The 22799-nt window shown below is 45.9% G+C and overlaps 2 protein-coding genes across 2 annotated transcripts in view; one reads left to right on the top strand and one right to left on the bottom strand.

The window, feature by feature from the left end:
• LOC134492169 (zinc finger protein 850-like) overlaps positions 1-16903 on the bottom strand; it is a 32491-nt gene extending 15588 nt beyond the window's left edge. The window contains exons 1-3 of the mRNA XM_063296350.1: positions 16465-16903; positions 15057-15158; positions 12650-14060 (exon numbers count right to left, since the gene is read on the bottom strand). Coding sequence (XP_063152420.1) covers positions 12650-14060; positions 15057-15158; positions 16465-16588 — 1637 coding nt within the window. The 5' untranslated portion in view covers positions 16589-16903. The remainder of the gene's footprint in view (positions 1-12649; positions 14061-15056; positions 15159-16464) is intronic.
• Positions 3473-9018, top strand: LOC134492063 (zinc finger protein 135-like). The gene is made up of 4 exons (XM_063296184.1): positions 3473-3566; positions 4231-4357; positions 4765-5061; positions 6512-9018. The coding sequence occupies exons 1-4, from the start codon at positions 3543-3545 to the stop codon at positions 8542-8544; spliced, it is 2481 nt and encodes an 826-aa protein (XP_063152254.1). The 5' UTR covers positions 3473-3542; the 3' UTR covers positions 8545-9018.
• Positions 16904-22799: the final 5896 nt, after the last annotated feature.

Genomic DNA, 22799 nt, shown 5'->3' with positions numbered 1-22799 from the left:
ATTTTGCCTGAGTATTAGCATCTGATAGCATACTTACTTTACCGCCCAGAGTTGTTCTTTGAGTGAGAGAGTCAGTGACTAAATTTGAAATATAAATCAATGAATAAAATGCTTCTTTGCATTATGTTGTTGTATGAAATGTGAAATGTATTGTAAGCTGGGTCAGGATATTTGATGTGGTGTGACGTTAAGAGGAGGAGGAGGAGGCCAAAGCATATTGGTTAACCACTTAAACCAGTGTTTCTCAACCGTGGCAACTTTAAGATGTGTGGACTTCGACTCCCAGAGTTCCCTAGCCAGCATGGCCGGCTGGGGAATTCTGGGAGTCGAAGTGCACACATCTTAAAGTCGCCAAGGCTGAGGGGCACTGACTTAAACGGGTGAAGGGCAACGCTGTCAACAGCAGGGAGCATCTCTGAGATAAATCGCGAAGGTTCACTGGAAGGATCAAGGGCGATCTCCTCAGACGGGACTTTCCCGCAGATTCAGGAAGCGGACTGCTTATATACGAACGAACCAATCCCCGGTTGAGGGAGTCGGACGGCCGCAGAAGCGAGCCAATCCAGAGTGGCAGAAGGGCGAGGCGGGCAAGTTGAGCGCCAATCGAAGAGCCTGATGCCGCCGGCGTGGGACGGCCCGCCGGAGCCCCACCCCCCAGACGACCCGCGTTTCTGCGGCCGAGCCGAGGGCCGCCGCAGCCTCCTTGCGCCCCGCGTCTGCCGCCCGCCTGGCCGGCGCCTGCCCCCGCTCGGGCGCTCCACCCGCGGCCGGTGGCGGCGCCCTCCTCCCGGTGAGCTTCCGCCCGCCGTCTCCCTCGGCGCCTGCCGCTGAGCGAGGGTGGGCTGAAGGCGGTTGGCTTTCCGTTCCTCGCGCGGCGGGTTTGCGGGGCGTTTCTGCGGGCGCTGAAGCAGCGGCTGCGCGGAGGGAGCGCAGGCGAGGCCGAGGGGACTTCGCCCGGCCAGGAGCGGGAGGCCGGACGCCGGCGGGGGAGACGCGCTTGTCGGCTTGGTCGTCCGGGGAGAGCCGGCCGGCCGCGCTGCGCCGTCCGGCAGGTAAAGTCCGCTGCGGCCGTAGTGCCGGCCGGTGTTCGTCAGCCGGGGCAACTTCCAGAGGTCCGCACGCCCCGAGGGCGCCAAGGCTGAAAAACACCGGTGTCGGCCTTCGGGTGTAGCAGGTGGCGTCCAGCATCTGAACCGAAACGCCCTCGGGGGTCGGGTTGACTTCCCAAGCCTTGCGAAACTCGGCTCAGGGATCCGGCGCGTCTTCCGACGCTCGACCTCTGGGTTCCCCCGGACGACGGAGGCGAGGCAGGCCGAGCGTCTCCGAGCGGCCGCTCCGCTCGCGGTAGGGGCGCCCTTCCGGTCAGTGGCCGGCTGGGGCAGGGACTGCCCGAGGGGGGACGTAGAACTCAGTGTCTTGGTTGCCAGGCCAGCGCCTTAACCACTACACCGGGCACTTGAAGCTTAATCAATATGTTAAGCAGATATTTAGCGGGCACTAGACGCGAGTAGGCACATAAGAATAGTTGCCGTGTTGCATCTGTGGTTAGGTTTCAAGAGGAAGTTGGTCAGGACAGCTCGAGCTGGCTCAAGCCGCGGATTGACATTGAGCAGGTACCTTTCGGGGGTCCAGCACTGAGTCGCTTTGGCGAGATGGGCGGTGAAGCAATGTGGGGGAGAAACAACAAACCCGGCTCTGTCTTAAAACTCTGGTTACAGATTACTTAGAAAAGGGCAGTCACATGTATAACCTTGTATTTCCATGTAGCTTGATTATAAATACACCCTGTTTCCTGGGTATTGGGGTCTTGCCCATGAAATGTTACTGAACATGTCCAGGTGTGTTGACCTGGCTTTGCAAACCCATTACTGCTTGGAGGCTGAAGAACTTGAGTGTGCTGCTTGAGTAGACAAAACAAAACTCATCTTGAGAAGGGAGAGAAAACCTGTAAGTCACGAATGGGATGGAAGGGGAGTTCCTTCGACAGATGTTTCTCCAACGGAGGTTGGCCCATAATCATTTGGGGGGGGGGGAGCCCATTTGCTGCAAGGCTGGAAACCAGACTTAAGGTTGATTTGAAAATCAGTGACCCAAATATATTGTACTTCTGGCATTACCAAAGCCTAAGGGCAGAGCCGCTCTAACAAGAGTCCTGGAGAGTGAAGCTTACCAATAATTTGTTGAAAATCTACATTGTCTGGCAATGGTTTCTAAGGACTGGTGTGGCTGGACGCAGAGGGAAAAAGAAGCCTGTATTTTTAAAAGATTTAAAACAAAGTTCAAACACAGTTCTTTCATGCGTGTGTCTACTTCTGGCATTACCAAAGCCTAAGGGCAGAGCCGCTGTGAGAAACACAGAATAATTCGACAAAGCCTTGGGAAGCAGCAAAAGTCAGCTTTATTAATACATTCTTGCAAGAGCAGGTGGCTAGCAAGTAGGCACACCCACTGATACAAAGCACAGTGTTTATATTTCCTGCTGCGGCCACTAAAAGCCCTCCTCCTCTTCCCCATTGGACAGGTATTAGGAGTTTACAGCCCATCCGAAGCGCCTGCTTATCCCCGCCTTAGTTTACATCTCCCATTACTCACATTTTACCTCCCCCAGTCCCTTCTTTCTTTCTTTCCTTCTAAGGCAGCTAACTTGCTTTTAGCGAGCATGCAAGGGTTATCTTTAACCTCGAAGCTTGCTAGAGCTGGTTTTTAGCGTTGGTTAAGCATTCTATTTCCTTTACACGTATTCTTAGGCATTCCACTTCCTTACAGCGTGTGAAAACAGTATCCTGTTCACCCTGTCATATCCCAAATCCCCTTCTTACATGTCTCAGTTTTGCATAACTACTGAAAAAGCAGGCTTGCGTGACCTTTTCTTTTATTGCAAAAACACTTTATCATTTCTTACAGCCGCTCTAACAAGAGTCCTAGAGAGAAGCTTGCCAATAATTTGTTTAAAATCTACATTGTCTGACAGTGGTTTCTAAGGACTGGTATGGCCGGACGCATAGGGAAAAAGAAGCCTGTATTTTTAAAAGATTTAAAATCTTTATAAATTTGGGAGGCTGGAGAATCTAACTGCCAATCAGTTTTATTTATGTAACACATTGCTGAGCCATAAGGTGTGGCTTACAAAGTGCATCAATTGGGTTCACACAACATGCTTTATTCAACAGTGACTTTTGAATTGGCTCCTGCTTGCTTCCTTCTCTCCACCTTCAAAAACCACCCAGAGTCCCCGTTTTTGGGGGGAGATGGCAGGTGATAGAAATTTGAAAAATAAATACAGAAATAAACAAAGGAATTAAGATTTGCCTCTTTAACTAGGCTTCTTCCATCCTTTTCATAATGATTTTAATATTTTCGTTTCTAACTATGCTTTACACTTATTTTACTGTTGTGTGTTGTTTTTGTTGGCTACCTTGATCATCCTGTTGGGATGGAGGAAGACTCTGGTGAGTAATTAGAGAAATGTGGGTGTTCCCTTGCAGGCTGTGGAGTGGCTCCCTTGGTGCTGCTGCGTTGGATCGTATCCTTGCAGAAGGACAATGGATGCAGCAGAGCTCACCCAGGTGACCAGGCGGGGGGTGGGGACCGAAGGTGGGAGAACAGAAGAATAACTGGGGAGGGGCAATCTGGAAGTTACCGGATCCATCCGGTGAGAGCGTACGAAAATGTTTGCGCCTTGGAGAAGCTGCTCAACTTCCTCCCACCGTAGCTTTCCACATTTTGAAGTAAAAGTAAAAAAGCGAGGGAGCTATGAAAACAGCGGCAATTCATTATTTAGCTGTCAGCTCCGTTCATGCAGGAATTACTTATTTTTCTGAGCCGATCAAAAGAGGATAAAATATGTAAAAGCTGCCATTTAAGGAAGTACCTAAAATTTCCAAACTACTCATTCCTGAAGGGGTTTTGGCCAGCCCTGAAAAAATGGCAGTATAGATATTGAGGATTTGAAAACTGAAGGGGTCTCCAGGGTTGATCCGATCATTTGGGTGGTACATGTAGAAGGAGGTAGTCCTTTCGACCAGCTCCCCCTAACTGGATGCCCTCCTTTCATACAGAGGCTGCAGCTCTCTGAATTCCTGGCCCGCAAGCTAGAAATTTTGAAATAGGTGTCTAACACATTGCCGTTTTCTGACTTCACTATTGTTGATGGCAATATGTCCCGACACTTCCCATGGCTGATCCTTTTGTTGAGATGATGTCGGCTAACGGATCATCTTCTTCTTTCAGGGCTCGGTGTTGTTTGAGGATGTGGTAATATATTTCACAAAGGCAGAGTGGGCTCTGCTGGATCCGAAACAAAGAGGTCTCTATCAAAACGTTATGCAGGAGAATTACAACAATGTGGGATTTCTAGGTAATTCTCATCCCTATCCCCATATTTCCCAGGGTCCAAAAGTAAGTTAGTTGGAGAGAGAGAGAGAGAGAGAGAGCGCATGTGGATGGTCCCTGGATAAGGCCTGATCCATGCTATTCGATCTGTAAGGGTAGTTTTTATTTAAATAGCAGGAAAAACCTCCTGACAGGAAGATCTGTACAACAGTGGAAGAGTCTACTTAGGGAGCGTGCAGGTTCTCCCTCTGTGGAGGCCTTTAAGAGGAGGCTGGATGGCCATCTCCTGAGGATGGTTTAACTGGTTTTCCTGCACATGGCAGCAGGTTGGAGAGGTCCTCCTGGTGGCCCCTTCCGTCTCTATGATGCTGTGTCTTCTGATCCAGTCTGGTGGATCTCCTCTTGTGTTTTTTCTTCACTTCTGGGTTCTAGCGGATGACGGCTGTAAGAGCAAAGAGGAAGAAGGTCTTCTTCAGCCAGACGTTTCAGCCCTGGAGGAGAGGAACCAGGTTGCATCTCCACCAGCTGAAGGGGGACTCCGCTGCTTCCGCCAAAGAGGAAGGAGTCCTGTGACTCGGCACAGACCAAAGGGGGGGGGCCTAACCGAAGCTGCTCCCAGCAAGGAAGCCAACCGGAATCCTGGTGAGGCTATCCTCCACAAGGGGGGTCCCCGGGATAGGAGAGCAAAAGCACGTGCGGAGCGCAGGGAAGGGCGTGCATCCGAAGCTGGTAAGAGCAGGCAGACCAAAAACCTGCCCCGTTCTCCTCGTTTATGCAGAGGCATGCATGCAAATGCAGCTCCGCCTCTCTCTGCCCCTCCATTATCCCCACTGTCTCTGTCGTGGCCCCCGGAATCTCTTTGACCAATGCTTCTCAATGCCAGCTGGGGAATTCTGGGAGTTGAAGTCCACGCGTCTTAAAGTTGCTGAGGTTGAGAAGCACTGTCTATGACCCATCACCTCCCAGGTACGCCATTTAAGGTTGAAAGAATCAAGCCCCCTTTGGGTGGGTGTGGATTGCTGTTCCTCTCGGAGTAAAGGCCCAAATGCCGCCGCCTCTGCGGAGCCCATTGTGAGCGCCTTTTTCTGGATAGGGATGTGATGTCCTCACACCACGCAAATTGTTAATTGTTGCATGGCATTCTCTACCCTGGGCTTCCGCTTTAGGCTTGTCAGAAACGTCCCTTGGTTCAGAATATTGTGGTCCAAATGCTGGCAGAAACAGCCAACCCAGCAAGGAGCTTATCCTTCCCATTCTGAAACTTCTCCACCGTGTCCAAGAGCAGAGCATATATGCAGTTTGGGGTTGAACTGTTGGGTTCTCGGCGTTACCATTTTTGTAACATCCTCCGTGTTTGGGGGAGCAGAGTTTCCTGCTACCTTACTTGGGCTGTGGCTTCTTCCTGCTGCTCCTCTTTCAGCGATGATATTTTCTGGTTAAAAACCAGAACAACCAAGAGGTGCAGTACTGTGGGTAACGTTATGGGGGAATGACCTTGGGAGACAGGGAAGGAAGAGCCACAGCCGGAGAGGGGAAGTGTCGGATAAGTGGCAGCCTGGCCCGCAGCAGGAATGGGGGCGTGGCAAACGTCTCAGAAGGGACCCTCCCTGGTTTCTTGGGCTGTGAAGGGGATGGGGGAGAGGTACTTTCAGACTTGCAAGATTCTGTTAATATAACCTTACAATAAAGTAGAATTAGTCCATCTGGGCGTGCTTCTTGTCTGACACTGTGACTGATGTATTAGTTGAAAAAGACTTGATGGCACATAAGCAGTCAGTATTGAGTTACAAGCAGAAAACGCATAAGCTTTGTTTTAGAGTTTCCATTTCTGGGTATAACTATTCCAGCAGCCAAAGTCCATGCAGTTGCCATGCATGATCTGTAGCTGGTTGAAACATAGCAGTTGTTAACTAAGTAGGCTTGATATTGCCAACCTAGGTGTTTTCTGGCTAGTCCTTTAAAATTTATCTGAAGAAAAATTCTATTTAATTTCTGCTTTTCAAAATTTGGATGGTTACAGTTGCTCACCCAGGAATTTTAATACTTTAGAATCGGAATTTACGTTTGAAAACAAATAAAAACAAACATTTGCAGCTTATTTATTTTAGCATGCTAAGTGGAAAAATGAAATGCCTACCCTGTCTTGATTCTCTGGGTTGTGTGTTGTTTTTTTTTATAGCAAGCGATCAAGAGGGGAGAGAGGAGGAGGGACCCCATCAGAACGAAAATTCTCCGTTGAGATGTTCAGGAGGGCCATCGAGGCAGCCTAGCAAGGAAGAAGCTTTTCTCCGTAGAAAGGAAGAAGTAAGCTTGAAGAGATGTCGTAGACCAGAGATAACTCAAACAAAGCAAGCTCAGAAGAAAGCCATTTCTTGTGAGAAAAACAATGAGAATCACATTAAAAGAGTCCAAGTCAGAGAAAAAAGTCAGGGGGATGTGGCAAGTAAGGTGCGTTCAGAAGAATTAGAAACCTATTCCGAAACCAGCGAAATGGCCTGTTCAGCAGGACCCCCATTCAAATGTTTTGACTGTGGGAGAATTTGCACTCATAAAGCTCCGTTTATTATCCACCTGAGAACTCACACTGGGGAAAAGCCATTTCCCTGCTCAACTTGCAAGCAAAAATTTCCTTCTAAATCCGCTCTTGTAAGACACGAGAAAATCCATGGAGGAGACAAACCCCATTTGTGTTCAATTTGTGGGAAAAGCTTCTATTTCAGGAATTTTCTTCGAAGACACGAGAAGATCCATTTGGGAGTGAAACCTTTTGAATGTGCGACTTGTGGGAAAAAATTCGGCAGCAGGTCGCATTTTACTAGGCATGAAAATGTGCATTTGGGATTGAAGTTGTTTGCCTGTTTGTACTGCGAAAAAAGATTTGGAACCCGAGGGGGGCTCACACAGCATGAGAGAATCCATACAGGGGAGAAACCATACATATGCTCAGATTGCGGGAGGAGTTTCAACTGTTCATCAAACTTCAACCGGCACAAGAAAATTCACAAAGGAGAAAAACCACATAAATGTCCGGATTGTGGGAAAACCTTCAGGACCATTTCAAACTTGAAACTTCATGAGCGAATCCACACCGGTGAGAAACCTTATCAGTGCTCTGATTGCGGGAACAGGTTCGCTAGCCATTCCGCCTTTCGATGTCACAAGAAAACCCACATAGAAGAAAAGCCATATAAATGCCTCGAATGTGGGAAATGTTTAAAGCACAAATTCACCTTGGTTAATCACCAGAAGATGCATAAATATAAATGCTCTGACTGTGACAAAAGTTTCAGTCAAAGCTTACACCTTGAACGACACAGAAGAAAACACACCGGTGAGAAGCCGTTCAGGTGTTCCTATTGTGAGAAAAGCTTTGATCGTACCTCTTCGCTGGTGATACATGAGAGAACTCACACAGGGGAGAAACCATACAAATGCTCAGTGTGCGGGAAAGGCTTTGTAACGAAATATAAAGTCTTTCGACATGAGCCCATCCACTTTGTCGAAAAGGGTTCATATCTCCCTAGGCCCCAAGCGGTCCCTGCCCGCAAGAAACGGTTCAAATGCTCCCATTGCGAGAAGAGTTTTGCTCGGAGATCGCAAAGTCTTGATCATGAACTGTCCCATCAGGGAAAAAGGTTCTGGGGCTGTCCAGAATGTGGGAAAAGTTACACCACGCTTTCGTCCTTATGGCAGCATCAAAAGATTCACACGGGAAAGAATTTGCATAAATGCTCTGAATGCGGGAAGGTCTTCACCAGGAACTCGTTTCTTCAGTTGCATCAAAGAATCCACTCCGAAGAAAAGCCGCATACGTGCTGGGATTGCGGGAAGGGTTTTCGGTCCTTGTCAGCCCTCGGAGTACATAAAAGGATCCATACGGGAGAGAAGCCGTTCAAATGCTTTGAGTGCGGGGAAAGTTTTGCCCATGGTCAACGACTGAGGAGACATCAGAGGACCCACTTGGAGGAGCAGCCGTATAAATGCTCGATATGCAAGGAAGGCTTTAGGGACTATTTGTCTCTGAGAAGGCATAAAAAAACCCACACTAAGACATTTCAGTGTTTGGCATGCGGAAAAGGCTTCAAGAAGAGAACACACCTGGCTGGACATCAGAAATGCTCACAGTGCCAGGGAAAAAGGGAGATTGGAAAAAGCAGTGACTTCACTGGAAGAAGTGGCAGCGGAGAACCGTCTTCTCAGGACCGCTGCTAACAACCCAACTATTGATCTGCCGCCAAAAATATCACCAGGGAAACTGGGTTTGCAGACCAGAGAGATGAAAGGCTAAAGCCCCCTTGGGTCGGCAGGGAGCTGGAGACCAGCTTTCTTCAGGAAAGAGCACTCGGGGACCATTTGGGTGCTGATACTGGTTCTGGGTTTACTAATCCATTGTAATTCTGAAAAGTAGTTTGTTTCTTTTTTTTTTAAGGACAGGTGAATTTGAATGAGACATCCCTGAATTTGAATGAAGATTTTTGAACTCTCAAAGCATTGGAGGTGGCAGAGAAAACCTGATTTAGGATGTCAATTCACTGTTGGAATGGCAGTCCCAGACATATTTTAGATATGTACATCCTTCCATTTTAACTCTTTTATCCTACAAATCAAGGAAAAGCAAGCCCATAAACATTGTCACCATCGTACAAACTTATAAGGCCGCCCAACTCACACACAGTGACTTTAAAAGACAACAGCAATAAAGCATAACTTTCATAAAATCTCTCATGTTTTGCCCTCCTGGTTTGTTTTAAGCAAAATTCTGTTTCCCATGATAATAAGTAAGCAAAAACCAAAATTCACTCCCCCCCCTTCTTTCTTCTCTGTCCTTTCTTTTGTATCATTGTACCCTTCCTTTTGAAGATCGCTTTGTGCTTGCTCATTCCAGCACATTGATTTATTTTACTTTGCAGTGGAAGAGTGAATATTTTGATTAAACAAGGATCTTTTCTTACAAACCAGCAGAGCTCAATACAAGAACGCCAATTTACTGGAATAACTTGGTTACAATTCATATTCTGTGTACTTGTGCCGTTAGGTTAGCTGAATTTTCCTCCAGCCATCCCATATTTTAGAATCTTCTCCTGGCTAGCTTCCCCTTGGAACCAATTCTTCCCATTCTCCTGAGATTAAAATAGCCCTTAAAACAGTTAAGAAGCTGGAAGGTTTTTTGTTTTTTTGCAGTGACAGTATTTAATGTTAAATTTTGGTAGTGCTGGGACTAGATTGTTTTTTTAAATTGATTATATTGTTGATATAATTATCATGGTTAATACTGTGTTGTGATTTTTGTTTTGCGTCCCCTGAGCTTATGCATATTAAAGAAACTTCTGCTCCACTTAATGACTGCCCTTTTTAGCAACCATTTGAAGTTACAATGCCACTGAAAAAGTAATTTTATGACCGGTTCTCACACTTACGACTGTTACAGTGTCCCTGAGGTCACTTGATAGAGATTCCAGTGCTTTGCAACCAGTTGGCTTTTACAGTGTCCCCACAGTCACGTGATTGCCATTTGCACACTTCACAGCCAGCTTCTGACAAGCAGAGTCAATGGAGAAGCCAGCAGTAAAATTACAAGTTGCAGTCATGTGATGTCTCACTTAACCACATTGCTTAGTGATGGAGTTGCCGGTCCCAATTGTAGCCGTTAAGCGAGGACTACCTGTATGGTGCTTCTGTGTAATAAAGCTTTGTATGTTACTGTAGTCCTGCCATCCATTCATTATATCTCTGGAATCTCCCTTGGTGGGTAGTTTTCCCCCCACCTCTGAAACAATCTACAAGTAGTCCTCACTTAACGACTATTCATTTAGTGATGGTTCAGACTTAAGATGGTGCTGAAAAAACTTAAAACTGGTGCTCAGATGACTGTCACAGCATCCCCATGGTCACGATTGCTATTTTCGACCTTCCTGGCCGGCTTCTGGCAAGCAAAATCAATGGGGAACTGCGTGATTTGCTTAACGATTTGCTTCGCTTGATGGCCACCACAAAAAGGTAAAATCAGGTTGGATGTGCTTAACGGCTGCTTCGCTTAGCAACTGAAATTCCAGTCTCAATTGTGGTCATTAAGTGAGGACTAGCTGTATTTATTATCAAGCAGCAAGGTACTACAGAAGTATAAACCTGACTGGTTGTTGGCTGCAAATCATGGTTTATCCATTTGCCCAGCACAATACGCCAATCACCACGCAGAGCCGGGGAATCAGACTCCTTTATTTAAATGTCTATATAGAGGAGGACTTTCTCCCCAGAACAGGAGAGAGAGATGCTGACACTAGACAAGCGGCTTCTTTTATACAAGTTTCGTCATTAAAGCAGTTACCTCATGCCATACATCCTTCATCCGCCTAGCATGAACTCTGAACCTTGTTGACCTCATGCAAGCTTTCTGGCCAGTGGCAAACAGCATCCCTCTTCTGGCAGACATCCCAATCTATTTTCCTGATTGACATCCTATCTATTCTGCCCTCTAGCCTGGCAAGATTCAGGTCGGGCACTGGTCAGTCACACATGCCCCCTTCGCTTTCTGCGCACACAGTGATACAAGGATTCTGTCAGATGGCTCATCCCCACGTACCGTTTCTCACCTCATGGTTACAAAGAAGGCCAAAGGCAAAAATAGCCACACCATATTGTGCCTGTCAAATGCAAACCCACGCCTTTCTGCCAGTTCCAACCAACCAATTTCCTCTTGAATCTTAAGCGCTAATACAGAATGGAAGCTGTGTTCTGCACTTGCTAAATGATGCCTGTTATATTTAAAGCTCTGGCTATGCTCAGGAGCACTTAAATTCTTCCGCAATCTCAGAGAAAAAAGGGGAAAGGATGGGTTGATGCAATCCATGGCTCATTGTGGACGTTGCTTTTACTTCACTGGGGCCAGATTTTACTTTGGCAGCAAGTGGTCAACAGCAGTGTCACCAGTCATGAGCCATCAGGTCGTTTTTGACTCTTAACGACCCCAGACAGATTTTCTCCAGGAGGACCCGCCCCTCACCTGGTCCTTTAGCTCTTCCAAGGGTGCCCCCATCACCACTGTGCCTGAGCCCCCCCCCCCCCAGCCGTCCTCTTTTCCCTTTCCTTCCACCTTTCCCAGCATCAGCGCCTGTTGCAGAGAGGCGGGTCTTTGCACCTTGCGTCCAAAGGAGGGCGATAGGAGCCTGGCCCTTTGCGCCTTGAGGGAGACCTCCGGGTCGATCTGCTGGATGATCCGCTGGTGTTCTTGGCTGCCCAGGGACTTAAAAATGAAAAAAACTTGGAAGTGTGCAAAGCGGGAGGACAGGTGCACACACAAATCCACACCCACGCCCAGGACTAAGGATGAACCCACTTGGAGGACGGCTAGACTAAGGGGTTAGTAACGGAACAAAGTATTGCTCCCAAGAGGGCCCAAAGAGGGCTATATTTTCCTTTTTCCCGGAGATGTGCTGTTTTCAGCATTAGTCAGAATTAAAATGAGTTGTTCTTTCCCACTAACTTGGTTGCTGGTTGACATAATTTTGGAAATAGCCTGGTTCGCTTAAAGCAGTGTTTCTCAACCTTGACAACTTTGAGATGGGTGGACTTCAACTCCCAGAATACCCCAGCCAGCAATGGTTTGGGTGTAAAGCCTGGTTCTCCTGGATGCAGGTGCTGGTCTGGTTCAAGTCCTGACCCAGCACAGGAACAACCTATAGGGCGAAAAGCCAGTGGGACTGAGCATCTCCCCACTGATTGAAATTTACAGCGAATAAAATTTTATTTCCCTCTTGTAAGGTGAAGTTTGATTTTAGCTCTTTTCTTCTCCAAAGGAAGAGCCGATACCTCTAGTCACACACTTCAGAGCTGTTCAAGCACCCATTATTTTATTGCATGTATTTAAAAACAAAAATTACTTTATTATATATTGCTTACTTTTATTCTCCTGAAGGGCAGTATGGGGGGTAGGGAGGAGCACCCCCCTTCTAGAGACAGCTGAGCATCATTTGGCAGAAAAGGAAGACGAGCAGTAGTTTAGGCTACAGATGTGGGATATCAAGTGAATTAACTGCATAAATGCAACAGGCACGCATGCAGGTAATTTCCTTTTCTTCAATTTGCCCCACTTGCCTCCCAAGGACTGGGAAAGCTACCTTTTTATTGTGTTATTATATTATTTATTGTATTATTGTATTATTAATATTACGAGTATTGCTATTTCTCTTAGACAGCCTATCCTGTATGGGTTTTGCAATGTTTAGTTAGCCCTGTTTTTTGAATGAAGGTCTTCCCGCAGTCCATACATTTAAATGCTTTTCCCTCTTTGTGAGCTCTCCTGTGTTTAAGAAGGTCAGACCTCTGCCCAAAGCTTCTCTCGCAATGTGAACAGCGAAACGCTTTCTCTCTCTCATGAATTTTTCTGTGCGCTGTAAGACCACACCTGTTGATAAATTTTTTCCCACAAACCCAACACTGGAATGGTTTCTCTCCCGAGTGGATTCTCTCATGACGGACAAGCTTGGAGTTTTGTATAAAGCTTTTCCCACACTCTAAGCATACGTACGGTCTTTCTCCTGTATGAATTCGCTCGTGAATCATCAGGGCAGACCTACGATCAAAGCCTTTTAAGCAGCACAGGCATTCAAATGGTTTTTCACCTGTATGTTTCCTTTTATGCAGCTGGAGGCGTGCCAGTTGGCTGAACATTTTCCCACAATCGGAGCACTGATGCTTATGCAGCTTCATATGCTTATTAAGGCAAGCTTTTTGACTTAAACCTTTTCCACATTCTGGGCATTTATAGGGTTTTTCTGTGCTGTGGGTTCTCTTATGACTTACAAGGCCTGAACTGCAGCTGAAGTTTTTATTGCAGAATGAACAGTGATAAGGTTTCTCACCGGTATGGACTCTTCTGTGTAATTTCAGGGCTGCATTATTTGTGAAACTTTTCCCGCAGTCTGAGCATACATGCAGTTTCTCTCCTCCGTGAGTTTTCTTGTGTCTGCGAAAATTTCCTACACAACTGAAACGCTTCCTGCAGTCTGAGCATTCGTAGGGCTTCTCTCCTGTATGAATCCTCTTGTGAAGAACAAGATGCTCTTTGCACCTGAATCCTTTCCCACATTCCGAGCACATGAAGGGCCTGGCGTCTCGGTGGATTCTTTCATGTCTAACCGTATGCCCTTTGCTCCTGAACCTCTTTCCACAGTAAGTACAGGCATGTGGCTTCTCCCCGGTGTGGACAGTTTGGTGTTTTCGAAGGTCTCGGTTCCATAGGAAACATCTCCCGCAATCTGAGCACTGATAGGGTTTCTCTCCGCTATGGATTTTCCCATGAGAAAGGAGGTTTGATGAGGAGCTGAAACTCTTCCCACACTCAGAGCATCTGTAAGGCCTCTCTCCTGTATGGCAGCGCTTATGAATGACAAGGTAAGTGTTATTGCAGAAGGTTTTGCCACAGGTTGCACATTTTTCTGATCTCTTTCTGTTAGGCACTTGGGAAGCAGAGCTGTTCTTCAGCCTCTTATTCCAGAGAGATTTCCTTGGGACTTGACTTTTCTTGCTAGGAATGGTTTTTGCCTTTTGCTTCCTAAGGTGTTTTCTTTGTGGCCTCCTGGTTCCCGGCCACATCTCCGTGCTCTCCCCATTTTTCTTGCAGGTCAAAGGAGTCTTCTGAGGTCCCCGCAACCTCACTGCCTTCGGTTCCTCCAATGCCAAACCATCTGACCGAATGGAGGTCTCTTCCTTCTCACTCACTTGCTCAGGCCCTACTGGAATAAAACAGACACGAGATGTGACAGCACAACTTCCTTTGCAGCAACTTCAAGGAATAATCAACCATAATTAAGAAGAAAGCATAAAAGCTAATTCTAATTTAGTCACTTTTCATGATAACTTTCTATATTTTCTCTTTGTAAAACATCCTTGCTTTCACACATCCGTGCACAGATTCACACATTGTCCTTTGTGTCTTAAAACACCACGCCCTTCTTTCTGAAGACCTCATCAACTCCATCCAAACACATCTTCCCTTCCTCTCTATGATATATTTGTTTTGTAATTCAATCCCCATTCATTCTCTCTTTATAACCAAAGCAACTCAACATAATTCTTTCAGGCTGGTTACAGGGGTAGTCTTTGGGTTATGACGGCATTTGGGACTGGACTTTCCATTGCTAAGCAATGCGGTCATAAAGCGGGATGTCACATGACCACATCACTTAGCATGGCAGTCCCAGGAAAGGAGCGTGGGGTGGGGGGTTAGTGCAGGTAGGTGCTAGGGAGCACGGGCAGGTGGGGGGGTGCTGTGGGTGGACGTGCACCACAGACTGCTGCTACAGAGTATGAGATCCCTGGGATTTGCGACCTTCCCTGCTGGCTTCCCCATCGACTTCGCCTGTAGAAAGCCAGCAAGGAAGGTTGCAAACGGCAATCACATGACAGCAGCTCTCTGCAACCTCATAATCGAGATCCAGGCACCCAACTGTCTGGATCACAATCACGTGACTGCGGGAATGCTGCAATAGCCACAACTTCGCCAACCTGCCACAAGTCCCCTCATTCAATGCCAAAGTAATTTTGAACAGGCATCCTATTGTGCATACCTATGGAAACCATGTTTGGATTCCCAAGTCAAATGAAAAAATAAATTATAAGTTAATAAGTTAATCGCAAAGAGGCTTTGCAGAAGTGTTTATGTCATCAGCTTTTTGCTCTGCCCTGGAAGTCAAAAACTGTCAAACTATTGCATCAAAATGCCTCACCTGAACAGGGTCCAGAAGGGATCTCTCTTTGCTGATTAGATTCCCACAGGATTTCCCCTTGCTCTAAACAAGAGATTAGATCTGGCTTTGAGGAAGAAAGTCCTGTTTGGAGAGGGAGGGAAGGACAGAGGAGGTAAGGAAACAGGGTGAGGAGGAACGTGCTCCCCCCGTTTTTGTATCCTTGGGAGAAAAACTTTGGTAACACTAACCCAACTCTGAAAAACAGACCTTTTGGGGGGCATGGGGAGTCCCATCCGGCTGCAAAGCACAGATCCCAAGTCCTGGGAACCTCATCTGGAGATAGCCAAGCGGAGCTCTAAATTACAGATTGGGAGGAAGCCCACAAGGCCTCTCTTCCCAACCTGCACTGTGGGAAGCTGCACAATCCCCAGCTGGTTACCAGGCCTGAAGACTTCCAGCAGAGGACAATCCACTTCCCTAAGACATTGATTCCACCGTCACACTGCTTGTAGCACCAGCATGACCCTCCTAAGACTGATCTGAAATTTTGCCTCATCTGATTTAATCATCTTAGTTTCAACTGTTTTCAGTGACAGAGAGAACTAGCTTTTGCCCCCAGTTATATGACAGTTTTTTGAATGACACACACCCTCCCAACTCTTTTCTAGGTTAAACATGCTCAGTCCTTCAACTTTTCCTTCCTTCAGCCATCCTAAATGGAAAGAAAAATATAGGTAGTCCTTGGTTACTGACCACTTGTTCAGCAACAGTTCAATGGTATGATAGTGCTGAAAAATGAAATTTACAACTGGTCCTCACAGTTGCAGCTGTTGCAGCATCCCCGCAGTCATGTGCTTGTGATTCAGGTACTTGGCAACTGGCTCGCATTTACAACAGTTGCAGCGTCCCATGGTCACATGATCGCCATTTGCGACCTTCACAGCTGGCTTCTGACAAGCAAGGTCAGTAGGGGAGCCCGCAAGAAGTTGCAAGCCATGGTCACGTGATGTCATGCTTAATGACCCACAGTGATTCGCTTAAATGACTGCAACAGGAACTGACATTGTAAGTCAGCATGGTCATGAGACATCACGCTTAACAACTGCACTACTTAGTGAAGGAGTTGCTGGTCCCTACTGCCTTCAGTAAGTGAGGACTACCTGTAATTTGGGAAGTTCTTCTGCATATATGAAGCTAGTATTTAAAAACTCCTGCTTGTGATTCCAGAGACTGCAAACGGCCCTCAAGACTAGAAAACCCGATCCTATCTTTGCATCTTTTATTCCCCTTTTAAAACAATATAAATTGGCCACCATCAACACATTTGATGGCAAAACACCCTGTATCATTTTAAGCAATACTTCATCAATCCAGAACCACCCCAGGTTAATCTCAACGGCTAGCCCTTTCTAATGTTTGAGGGAGAAACAGAGAAAGTGGTACTTACCCACAGAGGCCATATTCTCATAGGTCTTCAGCATGACATCCCTGTACACCTCTCTTGCTTTCGGGCCCAACAAAGCCCATTCTGCTTTTGTGAAATGCACGGCCACATCCTCAAACCTCACCATCTTTTGAACAAGGAAACAAATTTCAGCTTATGTTTTACCACTTCTATTTTCAACCCTTTTAAATTTTTCATTACCTTTTTAATTATGTACTCCAGTACTTCTTGTGGGAATAAAAGGAGTACACGTAATCCTCACTTAACGATGGTACTTGGGACCAGCAACTCCGTCACTAAGCAACACGGTCATAAAGCGCAATATCATGTGACCACGTTGACTTATGACAGCAGTTGCAGCAGTCCCAGTTGCCGCCATTAGGCAAATCCCATGCAGCGCTACATCCCATGGTCACATGATCTCCATTTGTGACCTCCTGCTGGCTTCTCATGGACTTTGCTTGTCGGAGGCCTGCAGTGAAAGTCACAAATGGCGATCACGTGACCCTGGGACACTGTGACATCATAATTGTGAGATGGTTGCCAAGTGCCTGCATCGCGATCACATGACCATGGGGAAACTGTGATAGCTGCAACTATGAGGACCCGTTGTAAGTACCTGTCGTTCAGTGCCATAACTTTGAACAGTTGCTAAACAAGCAGCCATTCAATGAGGACTACCTGTATAGAAATTAAAAAATGAAGAAATAAAATCTGAAATACCTTTTAAAAAATAATGTAACTGTTTCTCTCTAAGGGCATTTGTGGTAGTATAGTCCCTGAAAAGGGTAGTATCAGATGCCTGTCTGAACTTCAGAAATTATTCCCCGTCTAGAGACCAGCTAGGCAGTTCTCTTACTTCTGAGTCATCCTGAAAGAGAGAGGATTCATTCCATTTCTCTTATCAGCTTGCTCTAAGAGCCATCAGCAGGCTTTCTAAATAATGTTCCCACCTGTGGGACACGGGCTATAAATCAAACAAATACATACAGTGGGAAATGCTTGCTTGTACAGTATATAGCTTATAAGAGGTTGATGTCCCATGCCATGCTCCTGCCCATCTGCAACACTGGTTAAATTTTTCTACTGAACTACAATGCCTCTGAAACAAAAATAGGAAACACTGTACAGTACACTGATAAGAAGGAACACGTGGGAGGCAGGATTACTGTACAGCTGTGGAATCACTTGGGTGTTAGGTTTCATACCTCAAGCCTCCAATTGTTGTGAAGATGTCGTCTCTGCTGCCTGAGGGGGGAGGGGGGATCAACTTTTCATAGAGCTGTATTTGAGCCTGAATGTGCAGAGTTCCCCAAGGCCTGGAAAATAATTCAAGGGTTTCTCCAGGGTCAAAAAGTTGAGAAAGTTTGCATTAAATCAATAAAATACACTGATTTTTTTAAGCGAATGGTGCTAAATGGGAGAAGTGGCAATAATAATAATGATAATAGAAGCACACCAAGCTCCTTCTCCTCCCCTGTTTTTGGCCCTTGCTGCCTCCACCAGATCCTTCTCCCCTCCCGGTTCCAGCAACCAGCTGCTCCTTCAGGGTCCCTGCTGAGCCTCCTTCCCTCTTTTCCTTCGGCCTGACTGAGGACGCCTCTGCCCGCTTCACCCTCTCACGACCGCTGCCCCAATGGCGCCCTGCGCTCCCATACTGGGTGCGGGGAGGCAACCTAAAGACGCCTCCCGGGGTCCCCAGGGCTCATGCTGGGTCCAACGGTCTGCCTCACCGGTCCTGACCCGCCTTCGGTTTCCTATCCCTTATTATGGGATGGCTGCCCAAGTTCCGCGGGAGCGCGGGATAGGGGAGGAAACGCCCCACCTGGGCACTGACCGGAAGCGCCTCCCAAGACGCCCGGAGCTCTGTTCTTCCCGGGACTGCTTTCTTCCACAAAGCAAGCATAGCAGAGCGGCCACGTGGGGACGCTCTACCTACGTCGTCTCTATCTTTCCTCTGGAACGGGCGATGGAACGTCGGAGGACCAAAAACAGCTTGGGAATGAAATTGGGCGACGTTGATAGGAAAGTCGTGAAATTAAATCAATAAAATAAAGACATTGATTTTTTTTTTAAACGGATGATGCTGAATGGGAGAAGTGGCAATAATAATGACAAATTACAATAAAAATTAATTAAAATGTTACAATAAAATTGAATTAATTAATTACAATTAATCACAATAAGATTACAATACAAGTTAAACATAAATTACAAAAGGCCACACTGCTTGGATCCACAGATATACTACGCTGATACATTACGACATCCTAGGCGAATGAAGGCCAACACCAGCTAAAGAACTGGCAGCTGTGATTTCACTTGTGTATATAATGATAAACAACCAGTCCTGTAGTGATACAGAAGCCAGATTATATTAGTGTTAACCAATGATGAAATTGTTAGAATTTTTTTATTTCCTTACCAGGTTCGTTTCTGAGCCGGGACCAAAGAAACAGGCAGTTGCATGAAATTAAGTTCTTTCTTTTTCACCCAAGAGCAAAAGAAATGACGGAGAGCTGTAGGTGGGCAGACCCGCAGGACCCCTCCTCCCAGCACATTATATACATTCCATTCAACCCCTCCTTTAGAATACCTCCCCCTACTCAGTTACCCATACTTCACCTTAACCTCATTCCATATTAGGAACTTCCTTCCATCCTTGCTAGGGCTCCTTGACCGTTGTTAAACAATCCCTTTCCCCTGGAGAAGCCGTCCTTGGAGTGTACGCCTGATCCTGTTTCTGTGGGCCTAGTTATCTGTCAAGGCCTGTTAGAAAGGAAGAGGACGAAAGCCGACACAACTCTTCAAGGAAATATAACGTGATTTTAGAGCCATAATACAAGTACAAATGTTTCTAATATATTAATACTAAATATAAAAGATATGAATAGGAAATATATTTGTATTTAAGTTGAATATATGTAAAATCTTCTATCAAAATAATCACGTCGTACTGTACTGTTTCATAGTAAGATAAGGCATAATAATCATAACATGTTTAATAATAAGATGTAATTCAATGTTCCTTACTGGTAAAATAATCACACTGTTTATACAGGCACATGCTTGTTGTAAGAAAAGAATAATTATAACATTGTGAGGGATCTCAGTAATACTAGTTAGCACTACTGTAGTGAAATGCTCATGAAATCTCAGAAAAAGTGTAATGCACAGGAACCAAGGAATTTTCTAAAAAAGGTTGTTCGCCACTCCGCCTAAATATTTTTTTTGATAATAAATCATTATGTCGTTGTTCACTGTTATCAGTAACCCTCTTGAACAGGTGCATTGCTTATTGGCTGGACCACAGACCTTGGCTTCATTCTCATGAAAAGCCTTAAATGTACGAACAGCACCTTTCTACTGAGCAAACAGAACGTAACATTTGACAAACAAAAGTAGGAAAACTTCCTTCATGTGGTCAGAAAGTATCCAGCAGAGACAAGGATATGATACAGGGAAGTGAGATTAATCTAATGCCAACTTTGTGCAATAGCTTTTGTGCCCCAGAAACCTTAAGGAAGCATCTGTATGAAAGGAGGACATTTATAAAAGGAAGGGTAAATTCTTTCTGTTAAGGAAATTAGCAGCATTTGCATTCAGGGCAAAAGGCAATTACTTTTTATTTCAAATTCTGGAATTGGGAGATCTTTCTCCCTTCACTTTGATGCACCACGGTATTTTGGTACAGATTTTTATATGTTTCTTGTACGCAGGTAAACTCTAAAGATAACAGGACAAAGAAAAGGAAATCATAGAAGCAATGACAGCGGGAACAACCTGATGTGCTTTAGTGATCAGGAGATAAAGTTATTAACAGTAATCAGAGACAGGCCTAGATACACTGATTCTGAAAGACCTAATCTCCAGTGGGAAGGGAAAATCCAGTAATGCTGTGGAAGCATTGAAATAACCATGGGAAAAACAGCGAGGGAAATTCAAGGTTCCTGGAACAAGAAGAAGGAAAATACAGAGGTGGGCCTGTCCTTTTTCTAAACTCCAAGATGGCCTTGAATAACAATGAGAAGAGGCTTTTCTTCTTAAAGCTACAGTGGCAAAAATGTAGCAAACAGAAATATAAACTTCCTATAACAGCCATTATTGATTATAGGAGCCAGAAAAGGCATCTGTCGATCCAGTATTGATTAGAGGATCCTGACTGATAAAAGTATTAAGTAGAAAAAAATGAATAAATTCTGTCAAAATAATTGCTCATGGCAACATCTTAAAGCTTGAGATATCAGTTCACTTAAACAGAAGTTTTTTCTCAAGGATTTTGCAGGGTTAAGGCCTCAGTAACCACTCAAACATTAGGCGAATTAAAAAGGCATTGTTAACTTAACCCAGGTAAGCATTTTGTTCCAATGCACTGCACAGCATTCAACACAGCAGTAATATGGCAGCACCAATGAGCAGCCAAGGTTGAGTTAGGCAATCCGGTTTTCTGGTGTTGGAAGAAATTAAGATCTCTCCCTGCCCGCAATGTTGTCTCCCCTCAGAACGCTGTCTCCCTGCAATGTTGCCTTCCCCTTGAGCAAGGTAAAAGGTTAAAAGTTACAAGGTAGAATGGGTTCAGTGCAAAAGGGGAAGCCAGAGATTAAAATGCAAAAGGAAACCCCAACTGTTTAGACAAAAGATTCCCTTCAGACTTAATCAGAGACCTTGTAAGACAAAAGGTCGCTCCTTCACAGAGTTTAGCAGAGCCCATTCAGGTGAACAGCCAAACAGATCTCCATAATCCAATAACAAAAGATTCCTTCAAGGGTGAACAGTCCAGGCCAGTGGACAAAGTCACAGCCCCGCAGGGAACCTGGGCTATCAGAGCAGAAGATGCAAAGGGCAGGGGGCCTGACCACAGAGCGCCTCCTAGCTGCATCCTGGTAAACTGCACTTTTCTCAAATTCCGAGAGGGTGGGACGACTTTTACGTTAACAACAGCCAAGCTCTCCTATAGAAAAGGGCTTGTGGGGCGACTACAAACATGGCCACCTCCAACCAGCAGACCCTGTACATGCTGTATCCCTGTGCAAGCAGTCGCCTGAGAACTTTCATTCAAGGTCTTTATTTTATTAATTTAATACTTAGCTGTCAAATTCCACCATGTATCTTTACTCCCAGTTATCCCTGTTCCCTCGCATATCAGTTGAGATCTTTAAAACAAATGCGAGCAAAACAAACCCACTCTCAGACACACCTTCACACGCCCTTATTTATTTTTGATGCACACTTGAAGCGCAAAGTAGTGCCGGTTAACACTTCTTCCTCCTATTTTCCTGCCATGACATCCCGACTGAACGTAGAGAGAGGGATGGGTCCAGAGTGCCCAGAAAGCTTCAGAGCCTGGGTCGCCCCACGCCTAGCCCAGCACCTTCACCATCGCCCCACGCTGGCTCTGGGGCTGAGAGCACCCCCTGCCACCCCCACAAGAGCTTCTGCAGCTGACCAGAGGCGTTGAAGCTGGGTCTCCCCACCCCTGTCCCCCTGCAGCCATGGAAGCTTTCTGGGCACTCTGGACCCATCCCTCTCTCTACGTTCAGTTGGGACGTCATGGCAGGGAAAAGAGGAGGAAGAAGTGATACCTGCGCTACTTTGCGCTTCAGGTGTGCATCAGAAATAAGTAAGAGCGTGCGAAGGTGTGTCTGAGAGTGGGTTTGTTTTGCTCGCATTTGTTTTAAGGCTCTCCACTGGTAAGCGAGGGAATGGGGACGTCGGCCATTCCGATCTGTGCAAAGTATTCACTGGGAGTAAATGTGCATGTTACAATTTGAGAGCTAAGTATTAAATTAGTTAAAAGTAGTAATATTGATGTTTGAGAATTGCTCCTCCTGCTCCCTGGGGAACTCTGGGCCAGTCTCTCCCCACTAACCCCAATTTACAAGACTGAGATTGTGGAGGAACAACAGCACTTGCACTTTGCTTGCTTGCTTTTCTTTTTTTCTTTCATACCTTCAAGTCAGCCTTGACTCCCGGTGACTGCCTGGACTGGTCCCTGCAGTTTTCTTGGCAAGGTTTTTGGAAGTGGTTTGCCCTGGTCACCCAACTGGCTTCGTGCCCAAGGCAGAACTAGAACTCGCTCTCCCAGTTTCTAGCCTGATGCCTTCACCGCTACACCAAACTGGCTCTTGTACTTTGCTTAGATGCAATTTATTTATTTTTTTCAATTTACTAAACATTTGTTTATAGCTGCCCATCTATCGAAAGGAACTCTTTTGCGTTTATCAAGTTAAGAAACACAGAGAAACTGCACTTGGTGGTTCATTGTGGTGTGCAAATCCACCCTCACCCAGAGTGTCAGAAGACCCATCTACAGGTTGCCTTGACTTATATTCCCTTTA

This window comes from Candoia aspera, chromosome 2, assembly GCF_035149785.1.
Source record: "Candoia aspera isolate rCanAsp1 chromosome 2, rCanAsp1.hap2, whole genome shotgun sequence".
Taxonomy (NCBI): domain Eukaryota; kingdom Metazoa; phylum Chordata; class Lepidosauria; order Squamata; family Boidae; genus Candoia; species Candoia aspera.
Note: the sequence above shows the minus strand (reverse complement) of the source record. Positions and strands in the feature narration are given on the sequence as shown.

Bases quoted from the DNA above. Each gene is read 5' to 3' on its own strand.
- LOC134492063 (XM_063296184.1), top strand. From the start codon at position 3,543: ATGGATGCAGCAGAGCTCACCCAG. The intron at 3,567-4,230 runs GTGACCAGGCGG...TTCTTCTTTCAG, and splicing joins ATGCAGCAGAGCTCACCCAG to GGCTCGGTGTTGTTTGAGGA. The intron at 4,358-4,764 runs GTAATTCTCATC...TCTGGGTTCTAG, and splicing joins CAACAATGTGGGATTTCTAG to CGGATGACGGCTGTAAGAGC.